This window comes from Vulpes lagopus, chromosome 20, assembly GCF_018345385.1.
Source record: "Vulpes lagopus strain Blue_001 chromosome 20, ASM1834538v1, whole genome shotgun sequence".
Lineage (NCBI taxonomy): Eukaryota > Metazoa > Chordata > Mammalia > Carnivora > Canidae > Vulpes > Vulpes lagopus.
The window spans coordinates 10,579,548-10,597,958 of record NC_054843.1 but is presented as its reverse complement, the minus strand read 5'-3'; the positions used below and the strand labels follow the sequence as shown (position 1 = coordinate 10,597,958).

The following is an 18,411-nucleotide window of genomic DNA, read 5'->3' as shown; positions in this document are numbered from 1 at the left end:
CTTTTCTCTTATCACTTCTATTTTGAAATAATTTCAAACACACAGGAAAGTTGTGAGAATAGTATGAAGAATTCCAGAAACATTTTCATCCAGATTCACCAGTAGTTCACATTTTGCCACATTTGCTTTGTCATTCTCTCTCATCATACACACTTTTCTGAACCATTTGAGTGTTAAGTTGCAGACCTCATTCCCCTCTGTGCCTTAAGTCCTTGAAGTCTATTAGACAAGCACAGTCATTCATGTAATCATAATATAATTATCAAAATCTGGGAAGTAACAATGATACAGTATTTTAATCTGAAGCCTTGCTTCAAATGTTGCTGTTCCAGTAATACCTTTTTATAGGAATTTTTTTTTAAAGTTCAGAAGCTTTTTAGTCTCCCCCCTTTAATTAGCAGCGGTGCTTTCCTCAGTTTGTCTTTCATGGTATTGACATTATTGAAGGTTAGAGGCCATTTTCTGAATGCCCGTACTCAAATCTGGGTTTCTTTCCTTGTGATTGGATTCACACTATGCGTTTTTGGTGGGGATACAGTATAAGCAATAATATGTCCTCAGAGATTCACATTGGGAGGTGTGTGATGTTGTGTTTGTGTTGTCCCATTACTGTTGACACTAACTTTGATACTTGGTTAAGATCACGTCAGCCAGGTTTCTCCACTGTCAAGGTTACTGGTTTTCCTTTCACTAATAAGTAATTTGTGGGGAGATAATTGGAGATTATGTAAATAACTTATTCTTCATCAAGCTTGAACCCCTGATTTCAGCATCCATAGGTATTTCTTGCCTGAGCAATTATTACTATGATGATGCAAAACTGTTATGTTTTTGTTTTGCTATACTGAAATGAAGAGTTGTCCCTCTTTCCCCATTTATCAGTATGGACTCATTTAGTGGATTATAATCCATTACTATCATTAATTTGCTCAAATGTTTCCAGATTTATCCAGTGACATTCTGCAGGCTAGTTTGTGTCCTTCATGACACATTTCCATCATGCACACTTTCTTATTTCCCAAAACAGTGAGATGTTTTCATAGTTAGCTTGTATTTCCCCTGCCCTAATCAGGATGAGGCATTTAGTAGGGAATAGGATTTAGAAACCAGAGCTAGGTGTGCCCATCCTTCAAGGTGCTTTTCAGTAAACAGGTAGGAAATTCATACATACTTACTGATGCCTCCAAATTCTAAATGAGTGCTAGAGAGTTCTTTTTAGCTTTCTCCTATTATATGCATCTCCCTTCCAGTTGCAAGAAATTGGATGATATTGACACATTAACTTTTTTTTTTTCAATTCTCCAACTCCTTAGAATTAAAGTTTTTGCATGTCCATAAATACCTTTTAAAAGTTTTGCCAAATATGGAATTGTAGATTGGAAAGTTTTTCTTCAGAGATTTGTAAGCATAAGACCATTTCTTTCCTAGCTTTTAGTCTCAGTGTTCTGAAATTTCATTATTACAGGCCTTGAAAGTTTTCCTTTGATTGTCCTGGCCCTCAGTGGGCTCTTTCAATTTGGCAAACCTGTATCTTTCATTTCTAGGATGATGACTCCCTGTTTTCTCCTTTCTGGAACCCCTTTTGTTCAACTTCTAGACCACATGGTTTGGTTCAGTTAATTTCATACAGCTTTTGTTTTTTAGTTTTCTTAATTGTCTGTTTTGCACTTTCTACAGGTGTTTCTAAACTTTATCGCCCAATCTTTCTGTTAGAAAAGAATTTCTCGGATACTTAATTTTTCAGTAATCCTTTGTTCCCTCAATCTTTCTTTTCTTATAGTCTCTTGTTTTATGAATGCTGTATCTTTTCATCTCTCAAGATAAACACTGCAGGAAGAGAAAACAGTTGTTTTACTCCAGTTTTTCCTGTGTTGGGCTCTCCCAATAAAGGCTTTTCTCAAATGTATATTGATCTTTGGTTGTCAGCTTATATCTAACAGGATGGACTACTGAACGTGTGGGTGGAGCTTGTCAGCTTCATTGTTTGGCTGGCCTTCAATGGCTGTTTGTTGGATGACTCTGAGGTATCTTTTGAACAGGTCAGATTCCCCGAAGAAATATTCTTTGAGTTTTTGACTGGAGAATAAAAGGCCTTGGATCATTATTCTGGGAGCTAAGTAAGTGAAGAAGGAACACAAGGGTCTCATTCAGTATGCATTTTTTTCTTAATCTCTTTTTGGTGTGGAACCCTCACTTAAGGCTGTGTGTTTGTCCTTCAGTCCCGAGGTTTCTATCCGTTTTGTCCACTCCAGAGGATAAACTTCTGAACTCACATCTAGGAATCCAGTTTTCCTTGTACTTTTGACAAACCTTATTCTGGTTCTCACTTCACCCCCACTTTCAGAGGTGTACCCAGTGTTGCCAGTTCTCAGATCTTTTGAGGAATTCTCCAGTGTAAGTATGGTTGATTCTCGGTTTTCCATATTGCTTCTTTCTTCCATCTGCTTGCTTGCTTCTAAAATTGAATTGCTGTTTTCTCTCATCTTACTCAGACTTGTACCTTTAAAAAAAAAAATTCCTTTACTAGTAGGTTTTTAGGAGGTTTTTAGGAGGGAGCATGATTAGATGCTTGTGTTGAATCTTCCAACATCTGGAAAGTCCTGATAACCCCTCTTCACTTAAAATTTGAAAGTTGAAATTTCAGAGCTTAGAGCCCATTATTTCTGCCCTTCCCCGAAGGAGCATGTTGACAGCCAGAAGCACAGTTGAGTTTTAAAATTCTGCTTATCTCTGTAAGTGCAAAGCTAGTGATTGTTAACATTTCGAAGGGACCTTAGAAATTGCATATTTTATCTTCTGTATAATACATGAAGCTTACTTATCAAAACGTTTTTTGCATGTGAAATTTAGCATCCATGAAGCATGAACATGTGTGCAGCATAGTGAAAGTGGTTAGTTATTGTTATTTCTGGTAGTTACATTACATTCTGTAAAGTTGCCTCTAACACTGAATTAGTGAATATGGAGTCATTGCCCCTAAACTTAACATGGTTAGGTTTCTGTGAACCTCTGGCTGGTCTCACTACATTTTAATTAACTGACTGATAGATAACTTCACGTTAGGTGTGTTTCTCATAAAGACATCATATTTAATATGTATTTTTGATTCGTGATCATTGAGCTCAAAGCCTATAATAGCATCCTAACTCATGCCCTGAATGAAGCTTATCTAATACGTTTATAAGTGCAAGTAGGACACATCACATCCTACTTGCACTTAGGAACACTAAGACGGTGCTTCACCTCACTTGAGGGCATTTTAAACACTCAAAAAACACAAAAATTCGAAAAACATGGCTCTATATAGGCTGCAAAAAAGACACCTGCTTTATCATGGGAGATCTGAAACAAGGCAGATCCTTGGCTGTTGGACCTCAGCTGGGAATGTGTGTATGGGGTGGCACATTTTCCACCATGTCTATACATTCATGTCCTCAGATGACTGCAGAAGTGGTGGGAGTGTCATTTGAGGGTTACAAACAAACTTAGTAGGTGAGCTGGGATATATGTGTTCCACAAATGATAGAGATCAGCTGTACATGTGAAGCCAACACCCATGTAACCACCACCCACAAGGAACTGGAACTATATCAGTCCCTTCTCCCAGAATGTGCATTTTGTTTTCAGGAAGTTCTGATTTTAAAGGGGTTTCTTACCTCCAGTCTGCCTCTGTAATTTGATAGTTCAGGTCTTGCCTCTGAAATGTTATCTTTCCTTCTCTTTGAGTATTTAAATACACACTTAAGTCTCAAAATCAGGCTTCATCTTCTCCATTCTCTTCAGTGTGCAGCCCAGGACCTGGGTTTCAGACCCTTTACCTGTCAGTCTTATTTTTTTTCTGGACAACGTTGAGCCAGTTGATATCCCTTTTATATGTGATCTCCAGGTTTGATACAGTACTCCAGGGTACACACTGAGATTAGAGGGTAGGGTGGGAAATAAACATGACAAAATGAGGACTACCATTTCGTTGCTTGCACTCTCCTTCCAGTTGTACTATGAAATTTCATTGGCCTCCCCCCTGGCAGACTGCGTATAATCCTTTTGTCTCTACATAGTACATAGAGACGGTATGACTTGCTGACTCAGTCTCTAGAAATTCTCAAAGCTTTTCAAAGTCTGAGTTTGGATATATAATATTCCCTGTACACTAGGAGTAGAATGTCCATTGATTCTTGATTATGTCCCAAGAATCGAGAAGTTTAGAAGTGCCTTGATGAGTCTGGCTGTCTTTGTTTTGTTTCTTTTACCTGTTTATTCCTCGTTCCTTGACTGTGCATCTGTTTTTAACCAACAGGATGTGCTTCAGCTTTATTATGCATCTTTGTCTTTTGAAAACAAAATGGTGCTGTCTTCCTCTTTGCAGTTGAAGATCTTATTTCTCCTTGAATTTTATGACTTGGGTTAATCTTTCTTCCTTTTCAGTGAATTAAGTTGAGTTAGCAACTCTCTCATCTTTCATCTTTCCATTTGTTCTTTGACTTACGTATTCATCAAACATTTATTGAGCGCATTCTGTGTGCCAGGTTTTTGCATCTCTAGCACCTAGTAAAGATGAGTAAGATGAGACCTTGAAGAAGCTTAGTTAGGGAAGGGGATGCACTCCTTAAGTAATTACACTCAGAAGATGTGTGTGGAATGAGAGGGTTAGACCTGGGATTGCAAGGAAAGGTGCACTTCTCCCAGGAAGTAGCTGAATCTTGAAGGATGTTTTTATTCCTTTAATTCCACTGTGCTTTTATACTTTGCTCCTCCCTGCTTTTCAGAGGAGTGCAATCCCTCAAGTGCCTTCCTGTCACCACTTGAATTAAGTACCACTGCAATAGCCTGGTTGCTGGACACGCTATTGGTCTGTTGTTGTTTAGTAGGGTATGCAAATCTGACTCTTGCCAAAGCCCAAGTTTCTGAGTGTATTGATGCATATTTTGAAAACTATTCCTTTTTAGCCAATGAACATGGTTTTTTTTTTTTTTAAACCCATACAGTGATGTTTAGAAGGTTCACAGGATGTAAATAGGATTTTTTTTTTTTTTTTAATAATCCCTTTGCCTCTACTCACTAAATCTTTGGCCAGTTCTTACCTCCCCTGGTCTCTGTGTCATGGTAGTGTCCCCCACCCCGTCCCCGCCTCCTTTCTAAAGAGGCTGAACTGTATGTAAGGCGAAGGCAGGGAACTGAATCGTGCATGAAGGAGGGCAGTCAGCAAGACAGGTAGCTCGAAGATGTATACCTGATTCCTGCTCTCACTATCAGTTTCATGAGCTTTGGCATTTCATTTACTTGCTGCCATAGTAACCAGGACTCTTGCCAGTCTTCCTGTTTCCCATCTTTAATTCATCTGTATGTGCATCTGGAGGGGGGATGGGCAAGATAGAAGTGGAAATCTCCCAGTAAGAGTGGATTTTGAAGTGTCTAAAGAATAGCAAGCACGAATGTCTTAATTTTGGCATTGTTTCCAGCTGTTGAAGTAGTATTAACCACAAGTAGTCACCTATTGAGGTTGTCATTTCTCCATTTCACATTCAGGGAGAGTTCCATTATCACCGTGAAAAAAGCAGAGCTTTTATGTTTATTGGAGTTGTAGGAGATCATTGCTGAAAATCTTTTATAAACTTCAGTTCAGCTCGAATCACTCATTTTTGAGATGATGAGAAGCCAGCCAACTTCATACTAGAATGTGATTCTCACCTTTGTCTGCACCTGAAGGGCTTTAAAAAAACGCTAGTGCCCAGGATTCTTAAATTCCCAGGCCAATTGAATCAGAGTATCTGAGGTGAGACTGAGGCATCTCGTTTTTAAAGTTCCTCAGATGATTCCAGTGTGCTCTAGAGGATGTCTTGGTGATGCTGCCCTTCTCCTTTGGTTTACCCAAATCATGGAAGAAATGGTTGTATACAATGAAGCCTCTAGATTTGGCCCTAAATAAATACCTGCCTGATACTCTTTGATTGACTTGAGACCTGGGAAGCAAGTAAATTGGTTAAGGAACAAAACTGCATTACAGTTGAACTACACAGAATTCCTGTTAATGTGGACTCATAAGTAACTGACAACTAGTAAATTCATACAAAGCTGTGTCTCAGGTTATCATGACTTTTCTTCTTACTCTGTGAGTTCTTTAAATTGATGCATTTATAACCTTTTGATACTGAGGCTCGTATCAGTGTCTCACTGTGGGCTAGCTGCAGGGGTCCTTTGGATGCCTACTGCATTTTGCAGCTGAAGTTGACTGGTCATCCTGCTGCCTTTACAATGGCAAATTCAGCTATGCTCTGAAATTTGACTCTTTGCTATATTATTTGCCCTTTGTTATTGGCACACATTAATCTGTGAACTCTGTGGTCATTGGACTCTTTCTCCTCTGATTTTTTTTTTTCTTCAGTCCTTCCCTGGGTTCTTTTTATTTTCATCACATGCCCCCAAGAATACATTTTTGTGTTTGATTTCCCAGGTCTCAAGAATCTCAGTCTTGGCTCTGTGGCCATAGAACGTGGTCAAGCTCCTCTTATTCTTCTCATCACCTTGATTTATTTGCCAGTGTGTTCTCAGGGCCAGACTTGATCCTGTACTGTCACATCTCATAGGTTGGCTCTGATTCTAGAACCAGTGATCTCAAGGCTCCTGACACAGATTTCCGGTTTTTCTGATTACCAAGGAATAGAGTAGCCAGTGTCACAGCTCATGATGTTAGAAGTACAACTGGTGAGGCTCTTTCACTAACACTGAAAGCTATCCGTTGATACCTGTCTGATTATTATATTATTAAAACTCTGTATGGATATGGAGCAAATTAGTTCTAAATGTTTGAGGCATGAGTTTAGGACTTCTGCACAAAATTCGCAAATTATGGCATCCATAGTAAGACAGCAAGCAGTTGGCGTAGACTTAGGGGAAGAAATCCTTTTTAAATAAATCAAAACTGAATTTTCCCGAACAGAAGTTTGTTTCTCAAACACCTTTTTATTGCTCATTGTAAAATAAAATAAAATAAAGGAAAATAAAATAAAATATCAGATAATAAAGCAAAGTATAAAAAAAACAAAAGAGTAGTCCTCTCATCTTACTGCTAGAGAAAAGCAGTAACAATTTGCTGTATGTTCATCCAAACCTTTTCTCCATGTATGTGTATATAAGTACTTCTTTTTGTTTTTGTTTTTGGTCTTTCAAAAAGAAATAGGGATTGGCCTTACATGCTGATTTTTAATTTTATTAAAATGTTTTTTATGTCTTATATAAGGATCAACATCCTTTTTCCTAAATGGCTGTATCATACTGGTTTATTCAGGGAAAATAATTTAGTGAGCCAGTCTTAAGGGACAACTACATTTCTGTTCACTGTCGTAATAACTTTATGGTGAGATTTTTCATAGCTAAGTTCTTGTGCATGGGTATGGCAGTTTTCTCAGAGTAAATTCTTAGGAGTGGTGGTGGGATTGAAGATATACACATTTGAAACAAATACATTCTGCCATTTGTCCTCCAGAAAGTTCACATTTTTGCCAGTAGTATATATATAGTTGAGGGTTTGAGGAAACTGAACTCTTAACGTGCTAAGCAAAAAAAGTCGCCTTGAATGGACACCAGCGATGGCTTCTGTGTGTACCACACACAGTGCCCATTGATTCTGCCCCGAATATAAACTCCATCCGAATCTTCTGTTCTTCCCTCCTGTTAGTCCAGACCTGCTGGTGAGCTGAAGCCTGGAGGGGATGAGCCCTCCCTGAGACCCTGAGCTGGAGAGCAGGGAGTGGAGGGGGAGAGAGGGTCCTGACAAAGAATCCGGTCAGATCTGGGAGATACGACCCGCAGGGACAGAGTTGGGTCGGAGTCTGCTGAGGTGCACTGAGCCACAGAAGCACAGGAAGTAGCCTGTTGCCCCAGCTGGGGTGGTAATCCGCTCTCTCTAGCCTCCTGGTCACAAGTAGCTGCTCCTTTGGAGTTCGTGTAACATTGATGCTTTTTGCTTCAGTCTTGTGTGTGTGTTGACTTCCTTTTTAATTAGTTTATATACACATATCTGTGTTCAGGTTTATATCTCAGACTTTTAAAGGGCCGGGGCTTTGTGGCATCTCTGTGGCTGCCCTTTTGGAGGTGCATTTCACCAGAAGCAGCCAAGAAATACTTGGCTCGAAGATGCCTTTGGGAAGAATGTTTACAGATAAAAAATTAGATGGAGCCTTAAGACATGGTCTGTATATGACTATACTTGATCCCCTCAAATGGCAGTTTCATCAGGTTCAGCCTGTATTTCTGATGCCCATAGAATATGGTATGTACATTGTTTGCCCTCCCTCCTTTTCCAGACATCAGGGAATATGCTTCCTCTTTTACAACTGATTTGTGTCATTAAAACTATTTTAAAATTGTTTCCCAATAAAGATTTCTAGGTGGTTTCATAAAGATGATCATGTAAATTGAATGTCCTATTCGTGGGTGCTTTTCACTTGCTCTACGTTTTAGCCACTCTTAGGGCTTTAACTTTCAGTGATCACGTGACCGTTCTGAACTGTGAATGTACAGTTTTTAATCTAAAATTCTTATAAAAATTTGAGGTACGGGATCCCTGGGTGGCGCAGCGGTTTGGCGCCTGCCTTTGGCCCAGGGCGCGATCCTGGAGACCCGGGATCGAATCCCACATCAGGCTCCCGGTGCATGGAGCCTGTTTCTCCCTCCGCCTTGTGTCTCTGCCTCTCTCTCTCTCTCTGTGACTATCATAAATAAATAAAAAAATTAAAAAAAAAATTTGAGGTACTTTGTGCAGATCACATGACTTGCTTATAAAAAAAGTTGTTCAATGCATTCTACTATTTGTTACTTTCATAGTACACTGCATGGATATTGGTTCCCTTCTCTTTTTCCCTCTTCCCCACTTTGGAGAACCTGTTAAGGCTTTGTTCAGCAGTTAGTCCCTATTTATTATAAACGATCTTCTAAATATGGATGGACAAAGTAGAGCAGTGCAGTTCTGCTTCTAGAAGCATTTTCTACCTTGGACCTTTGAAAAGCCTATAAAATGTACTCTTCTGGTCACTTAACCCAAAGTTATACAGTATACAATAGTATATACTATGTAGTCATTTTTGAATATGCATTTATGTAGCTTTACTTTGTTTTTTTTTTAGTGTTCTGGATTTGTCTTCACTGAATCTTAACTAATTTTTAAAAGAACTTTTGTGCTTAGTAATTTTTAACCCTTAATTACCTGGAGGACTGCAATTCCTGATTCAAAATGTGGGCCAGAAGGGGTTCTCCAAATATAAAAATATTTTATAAACCAGTTCCCTTGGAACCATTTTCAGAGTTGGACTTTGCAGATGTTCTTAGGCAGGGCTGGCACTTTACATGTTTTGAGAGATAGGTTGGTTGTCCATTCTGTTCTTCCAAGGTCTGTTAGTGACAGACTTTCCTTAAAGCCTGTTCTGCTGTTGAAAGGTGGTCACATATTTTCTTTTTCAATTGCTGTCAGAATCTTAGTGCCGAATTTCCAGGGACATTCTATTTGAAGATGCAAATGTCAAAGAACAAAAAATTTTAGGGAGATAAATTCTGGAGTTAGGTTGTGGCAGAGAAGGACGAAGGCTTTCACATTTACATTATCTCAGGTCTTGACAGTTTTCTGACCTGGCTCTGCCTTCCCTCACTCCTCACTGCTCCTGGGGGGTTACACACACACACACCTCCTGTGAAGTGAAAAAGGTGAGGTGTAGGTAGGTGCTGCATGCTGTTCTGTGTGTGTTCTGTGTGACTCTTAACTGCTGGACTGTGCGGGTGTTGTAGCGATAGTTGAGTGCATCTGAGGGCCACAGGCTTTAAAATTTTCAGTGTTGCCGGAGTCTAAATTTACAAGAAAATTTTGTTGACAAGCTTCTCTTCCGGGATGAATGTATGTTTAATTAGATAAAATGTTGGTTATTGACCAGTGGTGGTGTTTATAGTACTCCCATGACTTCTTAGCTTGAGTAACCTTACTGCAGGGGGATTTTATCTTGCAGGCAAGTAGAGATGTCCTTCCTTTTATCTTTCCTATCCTTTTGCTCTTGTCTCTATAATAGGAACTGTCCATTAGAATCTCTAGAACTGCAGTTTTCAGAATGTAGTCTGAGGAGCCTGGGCTTCCTAGGGACCCTGTCAGAGAATTGTTGCAGGAGCAGTCATGGGCTAAAGAGCTGGTTACCTTAAGATAAATCCAGGCAACAGCACTGAGCCTTGCCTGGCAACAGCACTGAGCCTCATCAGTGTATTTCTCACCACCACACAATTGTAGTTTTTCTAAAAACCCAATTTCACTTCAGAATGTCCTTCAGAATGATGAGTGGTGCCAGAATAGTCTTGGAATTTAATCTTGGCAAGGAATTTAGAAGTTAGCCAGTCCAGCTTCCCACCCAATGCACTGGTTCCATGGTCCTCCTTTATCTTTGCACTTCTAGTACTGGGAGGGAGGCTCGCTTCTTCACATGGCAGCCCATCTCACTCATTCACTCATTCATATAGCTGGAATTTTCAGAAATGTGCAGCTTACACATTGAGGCTCTGTTTCTCCATAATTTTTACCCTTTGATTCCTGTCTCAATCTCAAGGTCTGATCAAAATATGATGTACCTATTTTTTCAGAGTAGTCCTGCAAATATATGAAGTTCGCTGTTCGATTTTCCCTGAGTCGTCTTTAGCATCCTGAATATCAGTAGTTTCAGTAATTAATATTAAGACCAAGATTGGTAGTTTTATTCAGTGTGAATTTTTTTCAAGTATATTTAGTGTAAAATTTTTTGGATAGTACTTTATTGTATCAGCAAATAATTAGAACAATCTAAGTTTAATATTTATGTTTGTATATATGTTTGAACTTGTTATCTGAAATACATGAATATTTAGTTTCACTTCTGTGAGATGAATTCTGGAGTTTTTAAAACTACAGTATTAGTATAAATAGCATTTTGACACTAATAGGAAATAAATAGAAAAACACTGGTATTGTCATTTTGCTTGCTTTAGTGTTACAATTACTAAGTGGCAGTGAGCTACATTTAGTATGAAAAGCGCTTCAAATTGTAGAGATCCTAGGAGATTTAAGATTCCTCAAGAAAAGCAATAAGCAAGCAAGCAAGGGAGGCGGAATTGATACATTAATTTATTTATTTAACTACTCTTTTTAGTGCCTGCCTCCCTGATATGTGGAGTGTTTTAGACTTTGGGAATATAGTTGAGTCTGTGATGGACAAAAGTCCTTGCTCTTTTGCAACTTACATTCTAGTGATGAAAGAGTATTTACAGATTGCCATGAATACTGTATAGAAAGAAACAGAATGACAAGAGTACCTGGGTAGTCTAAGCACTTCTGGGTGATGAAGACAATAGGATGAGGGCTGCAGAAGAGAAAAGAGGGAGATTTTTCCAAACTTTGTGTGCCCCTAGGATATTTTGAGAATTACATATAAATGTTATCTATACGAAGTTTGTAAAGGCAGAAAATTTGTTGGGAACCAATGATGTTGCACACAAGAAAACAGCAGCACAGGTTTAAGAGTGTACATATTAACAGTTCATCCAAGGTTGTAGCTCGTTTGTGAATGAGCTGGGACTGGAACCCAGCTTTCCTATTCCTGTTCACATTCATTCATTGTATCTTCCATAGTTTTTCCAAGTAAACGTTTTCAGTCCCTCTGTCTGTGCCTTGCCAAGATTGTGTTTCCTTGCCATATGGTGGATTGGAGGAAAGTCTTAGGGAACTGCTTTCAGATGAGACAGGAGAAGCCTATGAGAAGAACACACAACCTTTCTTAGAATAGTTGGAACTGAATGGTTCAGAGACCTTGTGAATGGGAGTTATGACAGCCAGATCATTTACTTCCGTAGACCATATATTCTTACGAATTGAACATTGTGCTGGTTTGATTGAGGAGAACGTCTTATTTTGTTTTGAAGCCTAAGAATTTTATTTTAATAGAGCTGTAGGTTTCACCAGATGAGAGTTGAAGTTGGCACCTTGGATTGATTAGGAGATTAGGAGCTTGTGGTTGGAATAGTGAATCTGTTGTCACTTCTGTGAATCTTGTGGTGATTTGAACAACCAGGCTGATGTTGTTCACTTAGGTTGGTGCCATGTGTGTCTACCTGATGACCCATCCCAGGGAGGCATTCTCTGTCTGCAGACCTCAGTTGCCCAGACTCATGGTTTTATTTGTGGTGCATTTTACAGTTAGTGGATTGAGGCCTTACCAGTCGTCTCCCTTAATCCATGACAATGGAGAGCAGAGTGTTGGCTGGACAGTACATAACTTAGACTTTGCAGGACATACAGTTTCTGATATAGATCTGCCTTTAACATGAAAGCAGCTATGGACACTGTAAATGCATGAGCTGGCTCTGTTCACATAAAACTTTATTTGCAAAAACAGGTGTTGAGGCAGATGGCTCACAAGCCCTTATTTGCTAGACCCACGCTGTAGAGTGATAAGGTAAGGTATATGGGACAAGTTAAGCTTCCCTAATAAACAAGAAATATATCTGCTCCTCCATCTTTTAAAACTTTGGGGTTCTGTGAAATTACAGTGAAATGAATGTGGCCCTCGCAGCCGTCTACAATTTGATCTTGACCTTTAAAGTCAAGCAAAATGTAGTTTGATATTTTCCTAGAGTTACATTCTTGTTAGGTGGCTTTACCCATTTTTTGGAAAGAAGGAAAGTTTTTACTTCAGAAGCTCTTCAGAGGGGGGTCACACCATGTTTCAAACTGTAAGCACTTTAGTTGGAATTTAAACAAAGACAAGAGTTATTGAGATACATTCTTTTTTAATCTGGAAAAACTGAAATTAAAATTTATGGTTTGGATAGCTAATCAGAAGACTGTAATCCATCAAAGTTTGGGTTTTTAAAAAAAACTTCCCCACATCTTCATTTGGTAAGACAGTTTGCCTTACCACAAGTTAACTAGTGCAACACCAGGTCAAGAAATGGCATTATTAATGAAATGAAATATTACCCTGCTGTTAGGAATGAGGCTTCTGCAGAAATACGGAAATGTCTGTGAACTAATGAAATGTGATATGAATTTAGTCTCCATGTTGATTAGAACTATATAAAACGACATTTGTATACAGTTGTAAGGAGAAAGTACCATAAACTTTTTATCTGGTTAGTGTTGATGTGAAGTGATTTGGGCCCCTATTTTTATTGTTGGCAGGAAATTTCTATTTTATCATAAAGTTGGTTAAATACATAAATATAATTTTCAGTAGGAATCTAAAAAATCCCTAGTGGGCTACAGTGTGAGATGAAAGTAAAACTTTTATTTATAAACCATAAACTAATAGTGCATTCACAGCATTTTGACAGAATTCATTGGAAAGAAAATTTATAGGAATGGTATATTTTCTTTGATTACTGGAGTGCACACTTCACATGGTTCTCCAGTATTCTTTTTACTAGATCTGAAATGAGCCACTGGAAGGTAACTTTAAGTTTACTCAAGCACTCCGTGATCTCTTTGCCTGCATCCCTCCAGTTCTGTCTTTGAGAAGTGTCCCATTTCCTTGCTGAGGGGTCCTCTGGCACCTCTACCCTCCCCTCTCACCCCCACCCCCACCCCCGGTTTTTCCCTCAGTGTTCCTGCCCTTGCATCAGGCTCTTCTGCGTACTAGCTGCCCCGCCCCCATCCTCTCAAAGTCATGGCATCTCCCAGAGGCCCCAATTTCCAAATCTGTAAACCTTTGTTCTTTTTTTCCCCAGTGAAGATTAAATATGTAACAATAAAACACTAGATAGACCAGTACCAGGCTCGCAGCAGTTACACAGTAAATCAGACTTGCCATTGTTGTTACTTAAAACATCTTACATTATATCCCCTTGCCTGGGTCATTCCTCTTTAACTACCAACTTGCTCCTGTCCTCTGCCTCCTAAGACATCCTGCTAAAATTAGTTTGCCCCTCAGGCCTTGGTGCTTTTTCTTTCTCTTCATTGCTGTCCCACCTCTACCCTGGAAACTTGCCATCTAGTTTCTACCCCGTCCTGTGTGACTGTGCAACCACCATATTGTGGCATTTGCTTTCTTTTCATCCTCCACCCTGTCTTTCTGGAGTCTTCAGTCTTCTAGTTTCTGGGATAAGCTGGGCCTGATTTTCCTTGTGCTGCTGGACTGTCTTTGCCGTTTGCTTCTCTGACTTGGAACTCCCTTGTCAGCCCCCATACAGTCATGCTCGCCAAGGTTCTGTTTATGTCTTCTGCCCCTGCACCCTCCCTCCATGGTCCCCCTACTCCTGGGGCAGGAGTTGGGGGGGGGGACTTCGGACAGCCTCTTGTGCAGATGATTCTTTTTTTTTTTTAATTTTTATTTATTTATTTATGATAGTCACAGAGAGAGAGAGAGAGAGAGAGAGAGAGAGGCAGAGACATAGGCAGAGGGAGAAGCAGACTCCATGCACCGGGAGCCCGACGTGGGATTCAATCCCGGGTCTCCAGGATCACGCCCTGGGCCAAAGGCAGGCGCCAAACCGCTGCGCCACCCAGGGATCCCCTGTGCAGTTTTAACCCACTCTGCTGTTTTGAACTTAAGGTTTACATCTTGAGAGATCAACCTTGAGGAGCTCTGGGCAGCTCCTGAGCAGCTCACCAGCATGTGAAGTTCATCCTTTAAAATTGTCCCCAGCCAGCTCCTGCATATTTCCCTTTAGCTGTTAGTAACCATACCATTTTCTCAGCCACTGGATTTTGGGGCCCCTCCTTGGCCACATCTCCGCCTCGTTTGCCACATAATCTTACTTGCTGCTTTCAGGTTTACCCTGTAAAGTATCTTTGTGTGCATATGTAAAGAGAGACATCTGGAAAGGAATTCACCAAAGTTCAAACTTTTCTATCTCTGTGTGGTGGGATTTTATACTGTTCTTTTTTTTTTTTTTTTTTTTAAACAGGTATTTAGTGTTTATATGCTTGCACCCAACATTTTGCCTCTCAGCCCTCCTGTGTCCTGATCTTCATCCGGTCGAACTCCTAGTCATTTCCTCCGGGCACTTGTACTAGTTCTTGCCTTTCCTCTACTCAGATCCTGTTTCATTGGTTCTTTGCATCTCCTGTTGTCATTCATCAGAGGGCTCCTCTCAAACTTCTCTTTAATGCAGTCATTTTCCCAGCTGAGTGTGCTGCCTTTCACAAGCTCTCTAGTCCCTCTGTCACTCCTGTGTTCTGCCCTCTGGTCTTCTGATGTGACTTTTTGTGTTAATCCTTTTATTAGATTGTAAGCTCCAAGAGAGCAGAGATTGGGTCTTAGTCATCCTTTTCCCCTTTTGGTTATAATCTCCCTGTTTTTCTTTGGGGACAACCCCTTTTCCCACTGGCTATGGTTCTGGTGGGATGGTCAATCAAAGTATCCTGCCAAAAGGATGGGATGCTCTTGCCCTGGAATTTGGATTTTGAGTCATGGGATACAAGGACTGACAATGATTGGCGTGGATTCATCCTGGCCAAGGTGCTCTGAAGAAGCCATTTATTAGTTCCTGCCTCCCAGATCCCTGGAGCTGCTCTGGTTCCTGAACTCTCCGAGGCCTGGTTCTTCAGATTTTCCTTCGTATCTGTGAGCTATCTCATATCCTTACACTAAATGTCTCTCTCTTTAAATTTTAAGTTAGCAAAACAGTTATTTTGTTGCTTTTTTTCCCCTACCAGTAGAGCTGTTATGATTGGAACTGACCAGACTTAATCGTTCTAGTTCATATAGTGATTCTGTTTTTTTCTTCTCTTTAAAAATGAAAACAAAAAAACAGCCAGAGACTGCTGCTGCTTTGAAACGTACCATAGAAGCCCTGATGGACAGAGGGGCGATAGTGAGGCACTTGGAAAACCTTGGCGACCGAGCTCTGCCTTACAGGATTTCTGCCCACAATCAGCGGCACGTTAGAGGAGGGTAAGTTACTTCATAAATCTTGAAAAATGTCTTTGGTTAGTTTATCTTAGAAATTATTGTAATTTCTCAGGAGATCTCTGTTGTGCCTCACGGTGTGCAGGGACATCCTCTAGGGACGTTGTCATTTAAGTGAGCTACGGTAAAGCTGGCCGGTAATGAACCATAATCAGAGTATGAGGACAAATCACGGAAGGAGCAACAGGTTTATAAGCTTCTGAGCGTGGCAAACTTTTCTTGTCAACCTAAGCACTGTTTTCCCCTGACATCTCTTTAGCTTTGCCTTTAAAATGCCTCAGTGAGCAATGCGCTGTCCACATACTCAGTGCATCCTTTGTCAATAATGTGGGTTGCAGGTAACAAGCAAAAGGTACTTCTTTTGAGCAAAGCGTATAACCAGCGCCTGACCCACAATCAAGAAATGGTTTTATGAGATCCAAACAATAATCACAATAATCTGCTCTGAGATTTCTTTCTCAAGAAGTATATATAGCAACTTCCTCAAACACATTGAGATTTGACTCTGTAGTGATTGACCACTATCCTAATAGAAATTCTTGGATATCTGTTTGCTTGTTGAATTGACCTGAAGCTTCTCTGACCTCTGGTGATGTTATTTTTTACACTCAGGGTTTCGGGTTTGGAGGAGAGATCTTCTGCTATTGAGTTTCCTAGAGGTAGTGATAGAGAAGATGGAAGTCAGTTATTAGTATAGTGGAAAAGCCCCAGAGTGGAAGATTCTGCTCTCCCTCTGGTGCTTGCCAGCTGTGTGGTTTTCAGCAGGTCTTTAGCCTCTCTGATTGACGCTTCCTTGGATACTAAACTCAGGTGGTCGTTCTCCCTCTACGTTGTCGTGGGGATCAAATGAGATCATCTTGATGTGCTCTGTGGACGGCACAGAGCATTGGATGGTGCTGCTTTTATCCATGTGGGACTGGTGGTCTTGTGCAAGTGCAGTCCACAGGAGAGGTCTGCATGCAGTCATGCCTCACACCGAGGTTTTCTTACTGCATTGAAACCTCTGCCAAGGGGTGGCACATACTGCAGATCTCATCTTTTGATTGCTTCCCCTTGTTTTGTGCTAGTGTTCAGCTTCTTGAGAACACCTCTGAAGAGAGTGCCTGCGGCGTTGCTAGGCAACGTGAAATGCACAGTGGCGATTCCTCTTCCACAGTCATCACAGAGAGGGATGGAGATGGTGTGTGTAACATTTTTGTTTTTTTAGCTTAACCACAAAGGGGCTTCATTCTAACGGCAGGGCTATGAATGCTTTTGCCTTTTTGTTTAGAGAGGAGCATATAAAATTTAGGTAAGAATTACTAGTGGGGTTCTCAGTTGGAAAGCACTGAGCAGGGAGAGAAGCCCGTTCCCTCATGCCTGTGCTTTCAGGGATGTGCACTAGGGGTGCTTTCTTCTGCCCCCTTTCCAAGCAGGATTTACTGAGGGTTGGTGTGACCAGCATTCTAGAGTTGGCACTTCTGGCAAGTACTTGGGTAGTGCTAATGCCGCTGTCTGAGGACCATGTTCTGAGAACCACTGTACAAACTAATTTAGTTGTCAGGCGTCTGTGTGTGGTGCTGGGGTTGGGTGGTGCTGTTTTTCTCTTGTGGATGGCATACATTCAGATTGTGGAGGAACTCCTTTGGAACTAAGCCACAACTGCTGACAACTCTTAGCCCTACATTCTGATTCCTGACAAGGTGCATGTGCCCCACCAAGGACTCTTGCTGTCACTTAGTTCATTTACATTTAACAATTTTATTTCTGGCTCTTTTACTTTCAGACTCCTCAGCAAAGGAGGAGGAGTATTCATAAAGTGTACTATATTTGTGTGTTGTACATAGACACAGAACCTCCCTCCCAGTTGGGGAGGCTCATGGTTTAAGCTTGCTTTTCTGGGATTAATCAATGTCTGGTATGTATTTGTCTAAGGTAGTGTTTTCCAAAGTGCAGTCTCTGAAATACTAGTTATACAGATATGCTCCATCAAAAAATGTTGTGTATATTTGAGAGAGAGCAAGTGAGCGAGCATTTACAGTGTGAAGTCCCTTACACAATCTGATCCCTTCTAGAGATGTGCAGCATACATTAGTGTGCTAATGGGAAGAGCCCTTCAGTAAGAAGTTGGCTTCGCTTATCAACTTTTTATGACCCTTAACTTATTTTTGTATTACTCGTTAATATTCTTCACAGTGTCTTTTGGTAAAAGGAGAGGAGGGGCTGATGTATTTTGGCATTACCTGGGTAAAGATTAAAAATTGAGTGGTATGAGGCAGCCCAGGTGGCTCAGTGGTCTAGCGCCGCCTTCAGCCCGGGGCGTGATCCTGGAGACCCGGAATCGAGTCCCACGTCAGGCTACCTGCATGGAGCCTGCTTCTCTCTCTGCCTGTGTCTCTGCCTCTCTCTCTCCTCTCTGTGTTTCTCAAGAATAAATAAATAAAATCTTAAAAAAAAAAAATTGATTGGTATGTCAGTTGTCTGTAGTGTGGAGCTGAAGTGTAGCCTGATACTCTCTTGACCT

General features: G+C 40.6%; 1 protein-coding gene across 1 annotated transcript in view; it reads left to right on the top strand.

The window, feature by feature from the left end:
* Positions 1–18,411, top strand: part of MRPS6 (mitochondrial ribosomal protein S6) — a 65,528-nt gene that overhangs the window by 34,041 nt on the left and 13,076 nt on the right. The window contains exon 2 of the mRNA XM_041735225.1: positions 15,754–15,893. Coding sequence (XP_041591159.1) covers positions 15,754–15,893 — 140 coding nt within the window. The remainder of the gene's footprint in view (positions 1–15,753; positions 15,894–18,411) is intronic.